Raw genomic sequence first — 20,988 nt, 5'->3', positions numbered from 1 at the left:
CAAATCATTTGTGAATGATCTGGTGAATATCTTCAATACGATGACTCTTGACGGAAGTAACAAAAATTTCCTCACACTCGAATTCACTCAATTCCGACATACTGCATTCACAACTAAACAGAAAACTGTTCTGATCACGAATAACAGTTGGAACGTACTGTGGACACTGCACAGATGACGTACGTGGTCAAATAATACAGCGGAAGCTGTAGGCTCGGCTGTTCTTGTTGTTGTGGTCTTCAGTCCAGAGACTGGTTTGATGGAACTCTCCATACTCCTCTATCCTGTGAAAGCTTCCTCATCTACGAGCAGATACCGCAGCCTATATTCTTATGAATCTGCTTAGTGTATTCATCTCTTGTCTCCCTCCACGATTTTTACCCTCCACGCTGGCCTCCAATACTAAATTGGTGATCCCTTGATGCCTCAGAATATGTCCTACCAACCGATCCCTGCTTGTAGTCAACTTGTGCCACAAATTTCTCTTCTCCCCAATTCTGTTCAGTACCTCCTCATTAGTTACGTGATCTACCCATCTAATCTCCAGCTTTATTCTGTAGCACCACATTTTGAATGCTTCTATTTTCATCTCGTCTAAACTATTTATCGTCCACGTTTCACTTCCATACATGGCTACACTCTATACAAATACTTTCAGAAAGGACTTCCTGACACTTAACTATGTACTCCATGTTAACAAATTTCCCTTCTTCAGAAACGCTTTCCTTGCCATAGCCAGTCTACATTTTATATCCTCTCTACTTCGACCACCATCACTTATTTTGCTTCCCAGATAGCAAAACTCATTTACTACTTTAAGTGTTTAATTTCCTAATCTAATTCCCTCAGCATCACCTGATTTAATTCTACTACATTCCATTATCCTCGCTTAACTTTTGTTGATGTTCATCTTATATCCTCTCTTCAAGACACTGTCAATTTCGTTCGGCTGCTCTTCCAGGTCCTTTGCTGTCCCTGACGGAATTACACTGTCATCGGCAAACCTCAAAGTTTTTATTTCTTCTCCGTGGATTTTAATTCCAGTGCCAGATTTTTCTCTCGTTTCCTTTACTATTTGCTCAATATACAGATTGAATAGCATCAGGGATGCTCCGTTCTCAATCACTGCTTCCCTTTCGTGCCCCTCGAATCTTGTAACTGCCATTTGGGTTCGGTACAAATTGTAAATAGCCTTTCGCTCCCTCTGTTTTATCCCTGCCACCTTCAGAGTTTGAAAGAGAGTATTCCAGACAACACTATCAAAAACTTTTTCTAAATCTACAAATGGTATAAACGTAGGTTTGACCTTCCTTAACCTATCTTCTAACCTAAGTCGTAGGATCAGTATTGCCTCACGTGTTCCTACATTTCTACGGAATCCAAACTGATCTTCTCCGAAGTCGGCTTCTACCAGTTTTTCCATTCATCTGTAAAGAATTCGTGTTCGTATTTTGCAAACGTGACTAATTAAACTGATAGTTCAGTAATTTACACACCTTTCAACACCTGATTTCTTTCGGATTGGAATTATTATATTTTACTTGAAGTCTGTGGGTATTTCGCCTGTCTCATACATCTTGCTCACAAAATGGAACATTTTTGTCATGTCTGGCTCTTCCAAGGCTATCAGTAATTCTATACGATTGTTATCTACTCCCGGGGCCTTGTTTTGACTTAGGTCTTTCAATGCTCTGTCAAACTCTTCACACAGTATCATATCTCCCATTTCATCTTCATCTATGTGCTTTTCCATTTCCATAATATTGCCCTCAAGTACGTGGTCGTTCTACCTTTCTGCTTTCCCTTCTTTGCTTAGGACCGGTTTTCCATCTGAGCTCTTGATATTCATACAGGTGGTTCTCTTTTTCCCTAAGATCTCTCTAATTTTCCTGTAGGCAGTATTTGTCTTACTCCTACTGATATATGTTTCTACATTCTTACATTTGTCCTCTAGCTATCCTTTCTGAGCCATTTTGCACTTCCTGTTGACCTCATTTTTTAGACGTTTTTATTCCCTTTCCCCTGATTCATTTACTGCATTCTTATATTTTATCTTTTCATCAATTCAATTCAGTATGTCTTAAGTTACCCAAGGATTTCTACTAGCCCTCGTCTTTTCACCTACTCTGCTGTCCTCACTATTTCATCTCTCAAAGCTACCCATTCTTCTTCTATTGTATTTCTTTCGCCTGTTCTTGTCAGTTTTTCCCTAATATTTTCTCTGAAACTGGTCCTATCTCCTTAACTTCCTACCTTTTGCAGTTTTTTTTCAGTTTTAATCTGCAGCTCAAAACCAATAAATTGTGGTCAGAGTCCTCAACTGCCCCTGTAAATGTCTTACAATTTAAAACCTGGATCCTAAATCTCTATCTTGCCGTTATATAATCTATCTGAATCGTTCCAGTGTCCCCAAGCCTCTTCCACGTGTACAACGTTCTTTCATGATTCTTGAACCAAGTGTTAGTTATGATTAAATTATGCTCTGTGCAAAATTCCACCAGGCGGATTCCTCTTTCTTTCCTTACCCCCATTCCATATTCACCTACTACGTTTCCTTCTCTTCCTTTTCCCTATCGAATTCCAGTCACCCATGACTATTAAATTTTCGTCTCCCTTCACTACCTGAATAATTTCTTTTATCTCATCATACATTCCATCAATTTTTTCGTCATCTGCAGAGCTAGTTGGCATATAAACTTGTACTACTGTTGTAGGCGTGGGCTTCGTGTCTATCTAGGCCACAATAATGCGTTCACTATGCTGTTCATAGTAGCCTATTCGCGTTCCTATTTTCTTATTCATTGTTAAATTTACTCCTGCATTACCCACATTTGATATTGTATTTATAACCCTGTATTCATCTGACGAGAAGTCTTGTTCCTCCTGTCAACGAACTTCACTAATACCCGATATATCTAACTTCCCTTTTTAAATTGTCTAGCCTACCTGCTCGGCTAGCATCTGCATTTATGTTTAAGCAAGCATTTCTCGTTGTTGTTTCCATATTTTTGTCCAATGGTAGTGGCGAAATTGATCATGAGAAAATAAAAATGAATTTAAAACTGTATTTAAAGTCATAGGCAAATTTATTCGTAATCTCAACTTATCATACGACTACGATCCAATGATGAAAAGTTTAAGTATATATAGGACCAAGAATATTACCTACTCCCCTAAAATATAAATTTGAAGATGCTATTGTCCATCACCACTTCCATCACCGGAAACAACGATATACACTATACAAAAGCATGTGCACGTACTTTAGGGTCACCATTTCCACTGGACACGTGCCAAATACGCTGAGGTGGCAAAGGTCATAGGATACCTCCTAATATCGATCCGGACTTCCTTTTGCCCAGCATAGTGCACCAACTAGACGTTGCATGGTCTTAGTAAGTCGCTGGAAGTCCCCTAAGAAATAGTGGGGCATGCTCCGTCTATAGCTGTCCATAGTTGCGAAAGTTTTGTCGGTGTAGGATTTTTTGGACGAATTTACCTGTCTATTATGTGCCATAAATGTTCGATGGGATTCATGGTGGGTGATATAGGTGGCCGAATCATTCGCTCCAATTGTCCAGAATATTCTTCAAACCTATCACGAACTGCTGTGGCCCTGTGACATGACACATTGTCATCCATAAACATTCCGTCTTTGTTCTGGAACACAAAGTCCATGGATGGTTTTCAAATGGTCTCTAAGTGGCCGTACATAACCGTTACCTATCAATGATCGGTTCAGTTTGATCAGAGGGCCCAGTCCATTCTATGTGAACATAGCCCACACCATTATGAAGCCACTACCATTTGCACGGTGCCTTCTTGACGACTTGGGTCCATGGCTTCGTGGAATCTGCGCCACACTTGAACCCTATCATCAGCTCTTACTGACTGAAATCGGGACTCATCCGACCAGGCCACGGTTTTCCAGTCGTCTAGGGTCCAACCGACATGGTCACGAGTCCAGGAGATGCACTGCAAGCGATGTCGTGCTGTTAGTCAAGGCACTTGCGTCGGTCGTCTGCTGCCATAGCCCATTACGTCCGTCGTAAGTCCCCAGTACATTTCTACGCTTATTTAAAGCAGTGTTGCTTGTCTGTTAGCTCTCACTATTCTACGCAAACGCCGCTGCTCTCGGTCCTTAAGTGGGCAACTGCGTTGTCCGGGGTGAGATGTAATGCCTGAAATGTGGTATTCTCTACACAATACTGACGCTGTGAATTTCGGAATATTGAATTCCCTAACGATTTCTGAAATGGAATTTCCCACGCAACTAGCTCCAACTACCATGTCGCGTTCGAAGTCCGTTAATTTCCGTCGTGCGGCCATAATCATGTCAGAATCTTTTTCACATGAATCACCAGAGTAGAAATGATAGCTCCGCCAATGCACTGCCATTTTATAACTTGTGTACGCGATACTACCGCCATCCGTATATGTGCAAGTCGCTATCCCATGACTTTTGTCACCTCAGTGTGTATTTGCTCCTGTGATTATGGGAATCCAAAGAATCGTTCAGGGAAACCAGAGGCCTATTGTACTCAGTATACATTAAATGTACAGTCCGCAACAGTGTAGCTTTCGAGGCGGCAATAGTCCTTTATTCCACAACAAATTTGCGTCCATCGCCACATTTTGTAAACCTAAAACCGATGACCTATAGAGGACAAAGAACGAACATTTCGAAGCCCTCTGTGGTGTGCGCACTGTAAGACCTTCGGTACACACACCATCAGATTATTTGACTTGTCGCTCTAACGAAGTAGGCGAGTGTCAGCAATATGTCTCGTGGTCTTATCGTGGCGTGTTTATCTTCTGCCATTAGGTCAGACGATAGAAATGCCACTTGCACGCTTAGAGTAGCAGATTGACGATAACCGACTTTAAACAGAACTTGATTAATTTTCACACACATTTATTAAAATAATAAAAAGTATAAAAATAACTTAACTTGGTTCTGTATGCTATTTACAATTGACAATCTGAAGTTCCTTTGCTCTTGGTACGTTAATCTTATTCTCACATATCTCTGATACTTGACAAAGTGTCTATACATTTCTCTTCATGGCTATGTACAGGAATATGGTAATCTTATTAAGCGCAGACTGAAACTTGACTGCAGACTAATGCAGACTGATGCAGACTAATGCAGACTGACTAATCGGAGGTCTGTACACTCGTTATAATACCTCGAGCGTTCAGGTATCACTGCGCGAGTGTGATCCGCGAGGAGAAAAGGTTCTACGATAGCAGCAATCTCATTGACTGCGTTACATATTAATACGCGGATCGGCGGAAGCAGAATTTGGTCCGTCTCTAAGACAGCGCCATCTCGTAGTGCGGAGACGGACGAGCACTGCGCCTGCGCTGTTGTGCTTAGTGAGGCGCGCTCTATTGGGAAAGTTGTGTACACGCTCACTACGCGGAACTAAGTACACAACACCCTCATACCCAACTTATTAGTCAGTGACATGGCAGACTGACGTCAGGTACAGTTCTATACGAGATTAGGCCTAACTATAGGCAGCACATATTCTGATGTTTCTTCCTTCTTAATTGTGACATAATCGTCAACGAATTATTTATATACGAGGACACCATCACATCTCCAGTAACAATTATTTGTTGTTCCTGTTTCGCTTAAGCATCACGCAAATATTATTTTTAGATAAGAATGTACTTTTTTGTTGGGATGTGGAAGTATGTTACTAGCTTAACGAATTTATCTACTCGGTACACTGCCTGTGATAACTTGGTAGTTGGATATCAGCGTTCTCCTCACGTAATATCAAGGGTAATTTCAAAAAAAAGTTTGAAACAAAGAATATAGTCAATTTATTGATCTCTCTTGTGATGTGACTAACATATTTACCGAAATTTATTCTCGAATGCATATGTTTTCAAAGGAATTATTTTAGATACTTACTAACGATTTCACTTGTATGTTAAAATGGTTGGTTTTACAACACAGCAGTTACACTTCTGCATTGTGTTCATTACAAGAATAATTACGTTTGATATCACGGAAGGTCTTTCTGACAACCTGAACAACGACTTACAAGCGTTACGTGTGAACCATGTATGTGACGATCTGTTAAGCTAAAAAGCTTTGGAGATTAACCGACTTGGAAATGTATATCGGTGGGTTTTATCATCCTTTTTCATTACTGATAACCTTCGCTTTATTGTAGAAGTTAGACCAGGCTGACAATAGGCTAAAAGTTTCGTAGCTGTATTATAACTCTATAAGAATAAAATAATGGAACTTTAATAAGTAAAGACATATTATCGATGCACAGAAACAGCTAGAATTATTACAAGAGCAAGCAGCAAAAATAGGATTAGAAATTTCATTTGAAAAAACAAAATTTATGATGCACCTTCTGATCTCAAAATTGGTGATAACTACATCTCTCGAGTGAAAGAATTTAAATATTTAGGTGAATAGATTGCAGAAAATTGTAATAAGAAGAAATCTGTCATATCAAGAGTCCATAAAATGGAGACGGCGTTTCAGTTAACAAATAACATTTACAACAAAAAAAGCCTCTCGTGGAACTGCAAAATACGACACTACACAACAGTAATTAAAGCCGAAGCTCTCTATGCATCTGAGACACTAAATCTTCAACACAGAACACTAAAATGGGAATTAGTAGTGAAAGAACGTAAAATAATGAGGAAAATCCTAGGACCAAGATTTAAAGATGGTGTGCATTTTCTAAAAAAGGAATATATAAAAATATCTCCAAAATAACAGACACAATGCGTATGACAAGAATACAATTCATGGGGCATTTAGAAAGAATGGACTCAAACAGGTTGACGCACAAAATCGATACATTTTTAAAGAACAAAACCACAAGACCGAACGGGTACAAACAGACGGAAAAAGGCCTGAGAGAATTAGGGTTTCCAAATGACAGAAATGAAATCAGAAAAATCACAAACACACGGGGTTTTGAGGAAGAAGAGATAAAAACTAAGCGACATACTTGGTCTCCGCAACGAAAACTAGCCCATTCGTTGCGTATGAAGGACTACTGGGCGAAAAGGAAGGTCAACAAATGTTGATTACGCGTGGTCCTAAGTGATCCATCCGCGAAGAAGGAGGACAAAATTGTATTATAGAGAGACATAATGTATTATAGACAGCATCATTTCGCTTGAATTAAAGAGAACTAGAGGAAACTAAATGTTCTAGAAAAGTATACAAGGAAGTTACCTGAGTAGTTACATGGAGACTAAACTCCTGGCTGTAAATAGAGCAAAAAGAACACATATAGTTTCCTCCAGTCTAGGATAAGGTTATGTGCTGAAGAATATAGATGGCATGACGGGTGAAAAACTCACATAACGTATTAGTTATTTTGCTTTTTCTTCCTAAATGACACTACGTTGCAGTTCTGCGACTGGTTACTCACCACACCCCACCAGAGGGCGTCTGCGAAGTTGGAGAAGCTCGTGGGATTGGCGTCCTTCTCGGCGAGGTACACGAGGAACGAAGCGAATATTAGACCCAGGAAACCGATGTAGAGTGTCGTTATCAGCTCCTGGAACAGAGGTAGGCTTTCGTTAAGATCTGTGTGGCAATTGCTATATCTTTTCATATAAGAGCTGCATCACTTGTTATGCTTTCCTTGAATAAAGCTGACAAATCCTATATCATTGTGAAGTGATCCTTGAATGAATACATCACTAATATTAATACAAGATAGCAAGTAACTTAATATCACAGCAATAAAAAATTTATGAGATAGATATCGGTAATACGTATTGTTGGTATTATTGATATTATTACTAGTTTGGGCAGAAGTTCGTAGCGTTTTTCCATAAGTTTGACAAACACAGCAGATACACATAACAGAAATTTTAGTCATCAACAATATACTCTCCTCCATTGTTTACAACCGTGTGACAAGGCTCGAGCAACTATTCGAGTACACGACTGTAGAAATCATGTGGTTTTGAGGAGAAGACCTCGTCAAGCCACGTTCGGAGCGTATTTTCATCTGGGAAGGAAGTTCCTTCAAAGTTGTTCGACAGGGAGCGGAAGAGGTCAAAATTTGAAGGCGCTATAACTGATCTGTCAGGTGAATAAGGTGGTTGCGGAATCACTTCCCCACCTAAATAATGTATAGTGTTTTTTGTCATTATAGCAGAATGCAGGCGGGCGTTATCGTGGAGTAGCATCGGTTCACGCTATTTTCCTGGGCGTTGTTCTTGGACTGTCTCTGCAAGACGTCTCAGTTGTTGACAATAAATGTGAGCAGTTCAAAATGGTTCAAATGGCTCTGAACACTATGGGACTTAACATCTGAGATCATCAGTCACCTAGACTTAGAACTACATAAACCTAACTAACCTTATGACATCACACACATCCATGCCCGAGGCAGGATCCGAACCTGCGAGCGTAGCAGCAGGGCGGTTCCGGACTGAAGTGCTTAGAACCGCTCGACCACAGCGGCCGGCCTCAATATCAGCAGTGGTGGTTGCTTCACGTGGAAGCATTCGTAGTACACCACACCGCCACTTTTGCACCCGATGCATAACATTATCTTTTATGGGTGCGTGACTGTCTTGTACGGGGAGTTGCTGCTTTGCTTGGGCTCAACCATTCCTTTCTTTTACTCATATTAGCACAAAGACACCATTTATAGTTACCAGTAACGATACAGGGTAAGAGTGGTCAGTGTTGTTCACGAAACAATTGATGAGGAACAAGTGGAGATGCACCCATGGACATCTAATTTTTGTGAGTTTGGCCTAGCACATGCGTTACCCAAACGCATGATTTTTGAACTTTCCTCATTGCAAACAAATCTCGCACAGTGGTAGAATGATCACAGTTCATCACTTCCGCTAGTCCTCGAGTAAACTGGCGTGGATCATTGTGGATTAATGGGTTTAAACGATCTTCATCAAACCCCGAAAGTCTTCCTGGACGTTGAGAGACACTAATAAGAAAACGATCCACCTTAAAACTAGAAAATTATTTTCTTTTGTGCTCTGTCCAGTGAAATTATCACCACACACGCCGAAAACGTTTCTGACTACCGCCGCAGCTGTCACCTCTCCATTGAACTCAAGCAGATGACTAAATCTGAAAAGTTCCGATTTATCTACTTGCCACACCATTTTATAGCATCCACAGCTCCGTCTTCTATCTCAAAATGGCAACATGTATACTCAAACAGCAGCAGTGAACTACAAATAAAGAATGACAGCTGATAAATAAACCCGCGGCAACCGTAGTACCAAAATACAAAACAAAAACGCTACGAACTGATCCACCAATCTAATATTTACGTATGGAGTCTCCTGGATCACACAGTGCTTTTACATTCGTTACCCCGGTGTTCATTCTGTCTACGTGGGCTGTTTGTCCTTCTTCTGTCCACTTCGTTTCTGGTTTGTTTGGAATCTCATTCTCTGGCTGTACTACGCAACAGTTTACCTTTTGACTGAATGGAGTCCTGTCTTCTACTTCCACATCTACTATCAGGGATTTATCGCGGTCCTTTTAACTTGTTCGGTCCAAAGCGTATTATTTAATTTCCCTATACATTTCACAGTATTGTTTGTAAGCCTCAGGCTGGGAATTTTTAAACACATCCATAAAATTTTAATCTTCGGTCTCTAATATCTGCTACCAGGTTAAATGTTGCCCTGTTTCTTTGTGGGAGTTCAGTCTGTATCCGTCTTTCGCTTTCTCTGAGTCAAGAATTCTCCTCAAAATCTTTTGCTCTTTCGTCAGGGTGCGTTCCATATCGCCTTTTCTCTTGAGAACCGGAGAACTGATGTTTCGATCGCGAACAGAGCTTCATATTTGATTATTTATGTAATTTCTAACTTCTGCATTTTTGGACATGCACTGTCTCTCTCTCTCTCTCTCTCTCTCTTTTTTTTTATTTTTCTTTTCTTTTTTTTTTTTTTTTTTTTGCTGATGTCATGCATTCACCTGTACGCTCTTTTGCGTTTCTTTGAGAGCACTATGGGACTATGGGACTATGACATCTGAGGTCATCAGTCCCCTAGAACTTAGAACTACTTAAACCTAACTAACCTAGGGACATCACACACATCCATGCCCGAGGCAGGATTCGAACCTGCGTCTAGAACCGCTTGGCCACCGCGGCCGGCTTGCGTTTCTGTACTCGAATTGTCTGTACTTGCTTTTCTAGCACCTTTGGTTCAGTCACCTCACATACATACTTGTAGCATCTAACCCTTTTTAATTTGCCTATGTTACCTGTTTAATTTGCAAATGTTCAATTTATTGCAGAGGAACTCGGTTTCTTCTAAAGAGATTTGTATGCCAGATTATTCAGCGCATTCTTTGAAGACTTCTGTATGTTATGTTGCTGTCAGCCTGCTTGCACTGTGAAATCATCTCCGAATGTTAAACGATAGATCATAGTGTTATCTTTTGTTCAATCAAATTGAATAGGCTTCCTAATTGTTTTTCCCATTTCTTAGTGACTTTACCTAGGATGAGATCGAAGAGAAGGGGCAGTTGTTCTCCTTATATATACATTGAACAACCAACGTTATGCCACTGACATTCGTTACAGCACAGTGGTGTTGTCAACAACCATTCGGTATCGATTGCGGGAAGGAGGTTTCCTCTATACTCATCCATGCATTACAGTTTCCAGCTATACTCAGCCGGGCTCCTTCAGGATGTTTTCCAAAATCATTCAGCCAGCTGCCATTAGGTCGTAAGCTCCGCCTTTTCTCGTATCTAGCAATCCAGCAGACAACTTTCTTAATCCGTCTGCCATACTTTCGGCCACTACTTATCACACCCACCTCCACTTCATTTTCATTACAATTCCGTCTTCCACTACATTATGTTCCCCGAGCCATTTGTTTCTCTTGTTGCCTGTCCTAGCAACTCTCAACATGCCTCTCCCTATACTGCACTGTTAAACTATGGCTGGTTGGATGGTTTTTCGTATTAAAAGTCTCTGTCTCAATGATGTAAGTCAAAGCTGAGAATGCGCACTGATTATGTGTGCTTGGTGATAATCTGAGAGAAAATGTTGCACATTACGGAGCAGCGGTTGATTCATCTGAAGTTTCTCAAGTCCGGTCTATTTTTTTTTTTTTGCGAAGTCAAATAATTACAACGTTGCTCCACTCACTGTTTGTGCATTTTTTAAAATCTGGCATTACATATAGTTCCATCTACCCAGTATATGTTTCTGTTCTGTTCTCTTCATGTTATTTGCTTTTCAGCTGTGTCACGTCCAAAACTTTGATTGCCTCTTCTCACATTGTCTCGAAGATCATTACAAATAGTTTTATGCAACCAATGTGTTATACTATATTTATGTTATCGTTGCTTAATGTAATCTGTTATGTCAGCCTTATCTGCAGTAAATTCTCACAATGTAAATTTCCAACTTCCTGCTAGATGTTGGTGTTTGTTCTTAGCTATGTGTGTGTGCTACTGAACCCGGCAGTGCTTTGCGATTGCTAATTTTGCATGGGTATTGGATTAACATCCTTAACTCCTCCCCCCCCCCCCCGCCGCCTAACTGTCCATCTCCTTCTCTCCCTCGCTTTGTCTGTCTTCTCCTCCTTCCACTGCTCTCTCTGTGCGTCACCTCCTTTCCTCCTCTCTCTCCATATCTTCCGCCTCCCTCTCTCTCTGCCCATTTCCTCCCTCCCCCCTCCCCATCGCTGTCATTCTCCTCTTCCCCTTATTTCTCACCCTGAGCCTTGTTTATTGTTATTGCGAACGAAATGTCGATTGGGAAGTGAAGTCGCTTAAAATGAGTGGATAAATTGGTTGGATCATGGGTATACAGGGTTGAGAGAGACCTGCGCGCTGTAGAATTTGTGAGGATGGTAGCTTCAATGACAGTATTTCTCATAGTTTTAATATGCGAATGGGTATTATTATAAAGTTTAGTATAATTCGGATTCCATAGTAGTATTCTAATCACAAGTCAGTAAGCCCATATACACTCTCCTGTCTGTAAAACCGAGAGCAAGGAAGAAACGAAACAGGCCGTTGTTGCGTATACAATTTTGTTTAAAATTATATGCAGGAAAAAAGAAAATTTATATGGAAGAAATAACTTGTCTAACGTTTTAAATGTCCTAATAGAGAAGTTAAAAACAGACTGCGAGAAAGAAAATGGAAGCGCACATTTTCACAGCACAGCACACATCAACAAAGCACAGCATTTTCTTTCTCACAGTCGGTTTTAACAGAAAGCCTGTACTTTAAGCTTTAAATATACTGAGTTGCGCCTATAAGTCCCACCGCCACACCTTCACCTGCACATGTTAGGCAATAAATTCTGCCTGACTCATGTAGTACTATCACCGTCAGAGGGTGGTACGGGACCACGAGTCCCACCGCCACACCTCCAAAGTGAATTGCAGTGACGCAGTCACTGCACAGTGGAAATTTACTGGCTCACCAACACAGTTAGACCGCAATAGACCGGTGATGCTGTATTGTAACCTATCACCCCGGACTACAAGTCCATTTTTAAAAATAAAAAAAATGAGTTGCGCGGGAACAACTGTAATCTATAACATACATCTCTATAAGACTGCGGATTTAATTTTGTGTTGCTAAAGACTTCAGTTACCTCTCCATTATTTGTATGCCACTGTGATGCGATCTCGATAGTCGACGTCTAATCCTGAAATTTCTGAAGAGATTTGCTCTAGTCTTGCACAAGTATCTTTACTAGCCCTCGCCCTTTAACCTACCTGAACCGCGCTGCCTTCAATACTTCACCCCTCAAAGCTACCCATTCTCTCTTTATTACAGTTTCTCCCTTTATTTACTTGTCGCTTTGATGCGATCACGATAATCCGCGACTTAACTTTAAATTTCTGTATAGATTTACTCTTTTGTTGCACGAGGATTTCTACAAGCCCTCGCCCTTTAACCTACTTGTCCCCCGCTGCCTTCAATATTTCACGTCTCAAAGCTACCTTCAATACTTCACCCCTCAAAGCTACCCATTCTCTCTTTATTACAGTTTCTCCCTTTATTTACTTGTCGCTTTGATGCGATCACGATAATCCGCGACTTAACTTTAAATTTCTGTATAGATTTACTCTTTTGTTGCACGAGGATTTCTACAAGCCCTCGCCCTTTAACCTACTTGTCCCCCGCTGCCTTCAATATTTCACGTCTCAAAGCTATCCATTCTTCCAATGTATTCTAAATTCGTACCTTTTCGCAGTTTCTTCAGTGTCAACGCACACTTCATAAGTAACGCAAGAGATATTGAATTTAATTGATGAAAGGAAAAGATATAAAAATGCAATACATTAAGCAGCCTAAAGGGAATAAAACTTCTAAAAAATTACATTGACAAGAAGTCCGTAACTGCTTAACAGGAATGGCTAGAGGACAAGTGTAAGGATTTAAATAGATGCTGCCTACAGGAAAATTAAAGAGACCTTTGCAGAAAAGAGAACCACCTGTATGAATATCAAGAGCGACGGTGGAAAACCAGTAGTAAGCAAAAAATTTGGAAGAGGAATATAGAGGGTCTATACAAGGGAGGTGTACTTGAGGGGAATATTATGGAAATAGAAGGGAACGTAGATGAAGCTGAGATGAGAGATATGATACTGCGTGAAGAATTTGACAGAACATTGAAAGACCTAAGTCGAAACAAGGCCCTGGAGTAGACAACATTCCGTTAGAACTACTCACAGCCTTGGGAGAGCCATCAATCAAAACTCTTCCATATGGTGAGCCAGATGTATGATACATACGAAATATCCTCAGAGTTCAAGAAGAATGTGATAATTCTAATTCCAAAGAAAGCACGTACTGACAATGGTGAAAATTCTAGAACTCTCAGTTTAATAAGTCATGGTTATAAAATACTAACACGAATTCCTTACAGAAGAATGAGAAAATTCGTAGAAGCGGACCTCAGGGACGATCAATTTGGATTCCGGAGATATGGGGGAACACGCGAGGCAATACTGACCCTCTGACTTCTCATTGAAGATAGGTTAAAAAGAGGCAAACCAATGTTTATAGCCATTGTAGACTTAGAAAGGTTATGACAATATTGACTCGCATACCCTCTTTCAAATTGAAACGATGGCGGGAGTAAAAGGCAGGGAGCGAAAGGCTATTTACAATTTGTACAAAAAACAGATGGCAGTTATAAGAGTTGATGAGCATGAAAGGGAAGCAGTGGTTGAGAAGGGAGTGAGATAGGGTTGTAGCCTATCCCCGATGTTATTCAATCTCTACATTGAGCAAGCAGTAAATGAAACAAAGGAAAAGTTTGGCCTAGGAATTAAAAGTTCAGGAACAAGAAATAAAAACTTTGAGGTTCACCGATGACTTTGTAATTCTGTCAGAGACAGTAAAGGAAGAGCAGTTGGGAGACATGGACAGTGTCTTGTAAGGAGGATATAAGATGAACATCAACAAAAGCGAAACAAGGATAACGGATTGTAGTCAAATCAGTTGATGCTGAAGGAATTAGAGTAGGAAATGATTGAAGTAGTAGATGAGTTTTGCTGTTTGAGCAATTATGATAGTGGAAGTACAGAGGTAGAGTGGTAATGACAAGATAAAGCGTTTCTGAAGAAGAGAATTTAGTTAACATCGAGTGTAGGTTTAAGTGTCAGGAAGTATTTTCTGAAAGTATTTATATGGAGTGCAGCCATGTGTGGAAGTAAACCATGGACGATAAACAGTTTAGACAAGAAGAGAACAGAAGTTTTTGAAATGTGGTGCTACAAAAGAATGTTTAAGATTACATGGGTAGATCACGTAACTAATGAGGAGGTACTGAACAGAACTGGAGAGAAAAGAAATTTGTAGCACAACCGGACCAGAAGAAGGGATCTATTGATAGCACACATTCTGAAACATCTAGGTATCACCAATTTAGTACTGAAGGGAAGTGGGGGGGGGGGGCTAAAACTCGTAGAGGGAGACCAAGAGATGAATAAAGTAAGCAGTTTCAAAAGGACATAGGTTGCAGTAGTTACTCGGAGTTGAAGAGGCTTGTACAAGATAGGGTAGCATGCAGAGCTTCATTAGTCTAGTCTATGGACTGAAGACCACAACAATAACAACATAGATTTACTCGTCGTATTAGTGAAGTACTACCTTCTCTTCTTGTTAAGTCATGATGGCTCATCGTAAATGAAGTCGCTTGGTGTACCACATTGACTTTACTGATACCAATCTGAAATGTCGAATGTGGTACCATGTGCAATTATATTTAAGCTGAGCCATCATGACTTGGATATAATTACACTGAAGATATCTACACAGTAGCCAATATATCTGCAATAAACAGCTTAAAAATTTACGACCGATGGTGCCCTTCCTCCTATCTTGGATCTCATTAATTCTTGATGGGAAAAAAACTGAAAAAAAATTCTTAGTTCTGGACACCTCGGCTACAGACTGGAAAAACAGGTAAGCTACAAAACGTGTTCCACATATACTGACACACTGATAGCTGTGTTCGTCCTAAAACCATACAACCGTTGACGAACAAACTGGGCTGGGTAGCAATTTTGATCAGCCGCCAGCAAATACCACAGCGAGAAAAAAAGAGGACGAGACAGATATTTGCGAATTCGGCATACCACTCGAGCAAGCGCACACTGGGAAACTGCGCCCGTGACTCTGTCGATATGTTCCACATCAGGGAGCGTGATTGACAGCAGATGAATTTTCAGAGATTGCTATTCGGCTCGTGTTGATCCCTCGGACATCGTTAACTATATTTATTTACTTAACGTGTGACAAAATAGAAGAGTAAGTCGCTACTAAGTAGCTGATTTTGTCTTCTTTTTCTTCAGCTAATTATATTTAGAGGCCGGTCTTCGTAGCTGGCACTGCAACAGTGGTTTTACATTACGACACTGAAAACATTTAAGCCCCGACGGGATGTAGACTTTCCGTAGCCAAAATGTAGCTGTGTTTGGTACAGGGAGATGAAGTACAGGATCTAGTGACAAACTTATGAGCTATTGACATAGGTTAAATGTCCACAGTCTTTCAAGATGTCTTTATACGAGATAGTGTTAATTTGGTAACTTACTTCTGCTAGTTCCTCTATTTTCACATTCGTCCATCAAATGAGCAGAGCCGGCCGGTGTGGCCGTGCGGTTCTAGGCGCTACAGTCTGGAACCGAGCGACCGCTACGGTCGCAGGTTCGAATCCTGCCTCGGGCATGGATGTGTGTGATGTCCTTAGGTTAGTTAGGTTTAATTAGTTCTAAGTTCTAGGCGACTGATGACCTCAGAAGTTAAGTCCCATAGTGCTAAGAGCCATTTTGAAATGAGCACATAAAATTCCAAAACAAAGAAAACGTTCTGTTACTAACATCAAGTAATTCGGCGTATTCCGTTGATACTAGGCGTCGCTCGCAACACCTGTTGAGCAATTGATTCAATGCTACAACAGAAATGCAAACATCTGCCAAATACCCATAAAACCGTAAAGGCTTCGATAAAATGTACCTGACGACTCTCAGGAGAGATGCCTTGTAATACACTCCTGGAAATTGAAATAAGAACATCGTGAATTCATTGTCCCAGGAAGGGGAAACTTTATTGACACATTCCTGGGGTCAGATACATCACATGATCACACTGACAGAACCACAGGCACATAGACACAGGCAACAGAGCATGCACAATGTCGGCACTAGTACAGTGTATATCCACCTTTCGCAGCAATGCAGGCTGCTATTCTCCCATGGAGACGATCGTACAGATGCTGGATGTAGTCCTGTGGAACGGCTTGCCATGCCATTTCCACCTGGCGCCTCAGTTGGACCAGCGTTCGTGCTGGACGTGCAGACCGCGTGAGACGACGCTTCATCCAGTCCCAAACATGCTCAATGGGGGACGGATCCGGAGATCTTGCTGGTCAGGGTATTTGACTTACACCTTCTAGAGCACGTTGGGTGGCACGGGATACATGCGGACGTGCATTGTCCTGTTGGAACAGCAAGTTCCCTTGCCGGTCTAGGAATGGTAGAACGATGGGTTCGATGACGGTTTGGATGTACCGTGCACTATTCAGTGTCCCCTCGACGATCACCAGTGGTGTACGGCCAGTGTAGGAGATCGCTCCCCACATCATGATGCCGGGTGTTGGCCCTGTGTGCCTCGGTCGTATGCAGTCCTGATTGTGGCGCTCACCTGCACGGCGCCAAACACGCATACGACCATCATTGGCACCAAGGCAGAAGCGACTCTCATCGCTGAAGACGACACGTCTCCATTCGTCCCTCCATTCACGCCTGTCGCGACACCACTGGATGATGATAATGATGTTTGGTTTGTGGGGCACTCAACTGCGTGGTTATCAGCGCCCGTACAATTTCCCAACCTTTGCTCAGTCCAATGATGATGAAAGGATGAGGACAACACAAACACCCAGTCATCTCGAGGCACGTGAAAATCCCTGACCCCGCCGGGAATCGAACCCGGGACCCCGTGCTCGGGAAGCGAGAACGCTACCGCGAGACCACGAGCGGCGGACGACACCACTGGAGGCGGACTGCACGATGTTGGGGCGTGAGCGGAAGACGGCCTAACGGTGCGCGGGACCGTAGCCCAGCTTCATGGAGACGGTTGCGAATGGTCCTCGCCGATACCCCAGGAGCAACAGTGTCCCTAATTTGCTGGGAAGTGGCGGTGCGGTCCCCTACGGCACTGCGTAGGATCCTACGGTCTTGGCGTGCATCCGTGCGTCGCTGCGGTCCGGTCCCAGGTCGACGGGCACGTGCACCTTCCGCCGACCACTGGCGACAACATCGATGTACTGTGGAGACCTCACGCCCCACGTGTTGAGCAATTCGGCGGCAATCCGGCCTCCCGCATGCCCACTATACGCCCTCGCTCAAAGTCCGTCAACTGCACATACGGTCCACGTCCACGCTGTCGCGGCATGATACCAGTGTTAAAGACTGCGATGGAGCTCCGTATGCCACGGCAAACTGGCTGACACTGACGGCGGCGGTGCACAAATGCTGCGCAGCTAGCGCCATTCGACGGCCAACACCGCGGTTCCTGGTGTGTCCGCTGTGCCGTGCGTGTGATCATTGCTTGTACAGCCCTCTCGCAGTGTCCGGAGCAAGTATGGTGGGTCTGACACACCGGTGTCAATGTGTTCTTTTTTCCATTTCCAGGAGTATATATAACTTGATGTGCTTCGTATCAAGATTTTGCATCGCCATCTGCGGCACAGTTCTATGGCACTTTTCGACGAAAATCTTTTGTCTAATTGTATTCCTTTACGCAACAAACTGGAAATCCGGAATGCTTATCTCTACATTATCTACACGTCTACGTGACAGCTCTGCAGTTCACACGTAAGTGCCTGTCAGAGTGTTCCTCGAACCACATTCAGACTATTTCTCCACCGTTCCACTCTGTAACAGTGCGTGGGAAAAATGAACGTTTCAGTCTATCAGTAGGAACTCTGATTTCTCTTATATTATTACGATAACTGTTTCTACAAATGCAGGCTGGTGACAGTAAAATAATTTCCGAGTCAGAGAAAAAAGTTGGTAACTGATATTTCGTGAAAAGGTCTCGCCGCGACAAGAAACGCCATTGTTTTCATTATTTCCACCCCAAATCGCTTATCATATCCGTAACACACCCTCCTCTTTTTCGCGATAACATGAAAAGAGCTGCCCTTTTTTTAAGTTTTTCGATGTCCTCCGTCATCTCTATTTGATGACAGCACTACAACAGTCTAATACATACGGTAACGACGCACTCTGATGCGAAACTTGTTACCGTTCGACAGGTGGAGCGACTCTAGCGCTTCGACCGAAGAGAAAGCAGACATTCATATGCAACCTATAGATAATGCTTCGTTTTAATTATTTTCTACTTCATTAACGAAATAGTTGTTGTATTTTTGCATTTTATGAGTTATTACAATGAAGCGCTATAGAAAGTGGTATAGGTATGCGTATTCAAATACAGAGATCCGTAAACAGGCAGAATACGGCGCTGCAGTCAGCAACACCTATATAAGGCAACAAGTGTCTGGGGCAGTTGTCAGATCGGTTTCTGTTGCTACAATGGAATATTATCAAGATTTAAGTGAGTTTGAACGTTCTGTTATTGTCGGCGCACGAGTGATGGGACACAGCATCTCAGGTAGCGATGAAGGGCCGCTCTTGTACCCTTGATGACTGCACGACACAAAGCTTTACGCCTCTCTTGGGCCCGTCAACACCGACATTGGACCGTTGATGACTGTAAACATGTTGCCTGATCGGACGAGTCTCGTTTCAAATAGTATCGAGCGGATGGACATGTACGGGTATAGAGACAACCACACGAATCCATGAACCTTGCATGTCAGCAAGGAACTGTTCAAGCTGGTGGAGGTTCTGTAATGACGTGGGGCGTGTGCAGTTGGAGTGATATGGGACCCTTGATCCGTCTAGATACGTCTCTAACAGGTGACACGTACGTAAGCATCCTGTCTGATCACCTGCATCCATTCATTCCCATTGTGCATTCGGACGGACTTGGCCAGCAGGACAATGCGACTCCACACACATCCAAAATTGCTACAGAGTGGCTCCAGGAACACTCTTCTGAGTTTAAACACTTTCGCCGACCACTAAACTCCACAGACGTGAGCATTATTGAGCATATCTGGGATCCCTTGCAATGTCCTGTTCAGAAGAGATCTCCACCCCTCTTACTCTTACTGATTTATGGACAGCCGTGCAGGATTCATGGTTTCATTTCCCTCCAGCACTACTTCAGACATTAGTCAAGTCCATTCCGCGTCATGTTGCGGCACTTCTGCGTGTTCGCGGGGGCCTTGCACGACAATAGGCAGATGTACCAATGAAGATTGCTACCGAACACGAATTATCGTGAAATACATTTAAAAACAGCCGAATATCACTGACTCAGTGACATAAGCTTACCGTTTGTGTCTCAGATTCAGCAACAATTGTGAAATTAGTTTCTTTTGTATTGGAAAACAGTTTCATTACTTTTGATGATTCATCGTCACGCCTGTATGCTTTTACCTTAAACTGTAGATGTGCTGGCTTATTTAGTATGTTAAAATGTTAAATAATGTAAATATTACTTTCCATATAGTTTTCTTACGTTCCAAATTCACCAACTTTGTTGAAAGTGTAGCGAACAAAACTCCTCTTTGGGGAGGGGGAGGGGGAGGGGGAGGGGGAGTGGAGGTATAGATACAAGAAGTCTTTCTGCAAAAGATCGGGCCTTCTGGAGTTTACTAGCAATGTTTCCTTGTTAAAGGAAAACATTATTCAGTAAAGAGAATCATAGCTGAACTTAATGTAATGTACTGTTTCGTACCTCCAAGGGCTCTCAGAGAACTAAAGACTGACAAATGTGCTTTCATTTTTCAGTTATTGTCGATTTTTATGGCACTACATACACTCCATAACGTAAAAACTGTGTTATTTCCTAGTATAGAAGTTAGTGTTCGTTCTCATTGGATATCGTATTCAGAAGTGTTGCTTACTGGACGCTTGGGCTGCTCTTAACGCCGTGCGTAACGAAACCCAGACGGAGTGTCGTGAGACTGTGGCAATATTCATATAGAGGACAGACAAGCCTAGTGAGACAGTCTCATTAATAGCGCAGTCTTTGGTTTGTCTTCCCCACAACATTATCTACAGGGTGTTTCTGTAACAGTGTGCAAAAAATTTAACAGGTCATAGAGGATGCTCCACTGAATGATTTGAAGTAGGGAACCTGGACTCGCAGAAGCCGGTTTAAGGAGATAACAGAAATAAAATCACATTACTGTGTACTTTTTTATTTACATTAGTTAAAGTTAACTGCAAATACACAAATCAAAAAAAGTTTTGCATCACCTTGTAACGCCGGAAATGCATATTCTCCTATTTCCATCTATTGTACTATAAATTTTTTCCTTATTTTGTTACCTGAAGATATGACATTTCTGTGTCTTTATATATTGTAATTGT

The 20,988-nt window shown here is 42.0% G+C and overlaps 1 protein-coding gene across 1 annotated transcript in view; it reads right to left on the bottom strand.

Annotated features, from left to right (window-relative positions):
- The window catches only part of LOC126175638 (potassium voltage-gated channel subfamily KQT member 4), a 992,116-nt gene that overhangs the window by 344,004 nt on the left and 627,124 nt on the right, over positions 1-20,988 (bottom strand). Inside the window, exon 5 of the mRNA XM_049922528.1 lies at positions 7,425-7,553. Within this exon, the coding sequence (XP_049778485.1) occupies positions 7,425-7,553 (129 nt within the window). The remainder of the gene's footprint in view (positions 1-7,424; positions 7,554-20,988) is intronic.

This window comes from Schistocerca cancellata, chromosome 3 (genome assembly GCF_023864275.1).
Source record: "Schistocerca cancellata isolate TAMUIC-IGC-003103 chromosome 3, iqSchCanc2.1, whole genome shotgun sequence".
NCBI classification, from domain to species: domain Eukaryota; kingdom Metazoa; phylum Arthropoda; class Insecta; order Orthoptera; family Acrididae; genus Schistocerca; species Schistocerca cancellata.
The sequence above is the reverse complement of the archived record's forward strand: the minus strand, read 5'-3'. Positions and strand labels throughout refer to the sequence as shown.